The sequence below is a fragment of the Eurypyga helias genome, unplaced genomic scaffold, assembly GCF_000690775.1.
Source record: "Eurypyga helias isolate BGI_N326 unplaced genomic scaffold, ASM69077v1 scaffold25303, whole genome shotgun sequence".
Taxonomy (NCBI): domain Eukaryota; kingdom Metazoa; phylum Chordata; class Aves; order Eurypygiformes; family Eurypygidae; genus Eurypyga; species Eurypyga helias.
Genome location: NW_010243436.1, coordinates 9,654 through 10,883, shown reverse-complemented (window position 1 = coordinate 10,883; position 1,230 = coordinate 9,654). Strand labels below are relative to the sequence as shown.

At 54.6% G+C, this 1,230-nt stretch overlaps 1 protein-coding gene across 1 annotated transcript in view; it reads right to left on the bottom strand.

Moving 5' to 3' along the window:
* Window positions 1-39: 39 nt before the first annotated feature.
* Window positions 40-1,230, bottom strand: part of FGF16 (fibroblast growth factor 16) — a gene marked incomplete at its 5' end in the record, with an annotated part of 10,840 nt that continues 9,649 nt past the window's right edge. The window contains one exon of the mRNA XM_010149430.1: window positions 40-663. Coding sequence (XP_010147732.1) covers window positions 418-663 — 246 coding nt within the window. The remainder of the gene's footprint in view (window positions 664-1,230) is intronic.

Here is a 1,230-nt window from a genome sequence, read left to right as displayed (position 1 = left end):
ACCATCCCGAGCTCAGCAGCAGCACCTGCAGCAGTTCCCTGGTCTTTTGTCTTCCTTCTCCTCTTTTTTAGGTATTTTTCCCCCACCCCCGGTGATTACGTTGTTCCGTTAAGCAACCGTAACACTGAATATTCGGCCTCTCTTGCAGCAACCGGGTGACGAAGGTGAGTGAGAATGAACGATTATATGTAGGGTCCCCTCCCTTCCCCTACCCCCAGCCCCATAAATAACCCAGGTTCGATATATGCTTGAAACAAGGAGGAACAGCAGTGTCTGAATTCAATGGAAGTGCTTTCCTATGTCATCTTCCTATGTCATCTACGCTTACAGGAATGATGGAATGACTATTAATAGAGTGCTCTGGGAAGAAGCTTGGGAGCCCAAGTATGTACACTGACGGGGCAGCCGCAGGAAACATCACCTGTAGTGGAAGAGGTCTCTGTACATCGCCGGTATTTTGGCAGGGTCCACAGGCCTGGGTAAAAAATGGGTGAATTTCTGGTGTCTCTTAGTCCTGTAGCCCTCGCGGGGAGAGCCGTCCTTGTTCAGAGCCACGTAGTAATGCCTCTCCGAGTCGGGGTGCTTGTAGAGCGTCGAGGCGTACGTGTTGTACCAGTTCTCTTCAAACTGCTCCCGGAAAACGCACTCCCGCGTGAGCTTCTTCTGCGTTGGGGCAGAGGCGGGAGGGGAAGAAAGAGACATTTGTGTCAAAAATTTAAAAATAAAGAATCTTTTCCTCCTTCCTTATTTTCCTATAATTTCCCAGCTACCTTCTCCTGGCTCCCCTGAGGACAGGGACTGTGCTGCCGGGGCCGTTTTCCCTGGGTGAGAGCAGGAAATGGGCACAAGCCGGGACCCAGAGCTCTTAGGTTGGGGGCAGGAGACAGAAGGAGGAGGTGGGTGCACGTTTTGCAAAGGTGTAAAGCCGACAGCCAGGTCTGTGCGGTCGGGGGCGAGTTCTGAGCTCGCTGGGGTGGCCGTGCCGTACCACACGCTCGCCAGCAAGAGGCAACCCCGGGGGAGAAGCGGGCAGCGCGTCTGGGGGTTTACGGGGAGCGAGCAGCGCTTTGAAAGTTCAAGGCGGGCGATACGAATGTATGAAAGCATTCCTCAGGGCTTTCATCTTCTGAGGCGCCCGATCGCTGTGATGTGCGGCCACGAGACCCGGGGAGGTCTGGATGGGGAGCAGCGCTCCGGGGATGTCTAAGCCCAGGAAACATTTACGGCAGC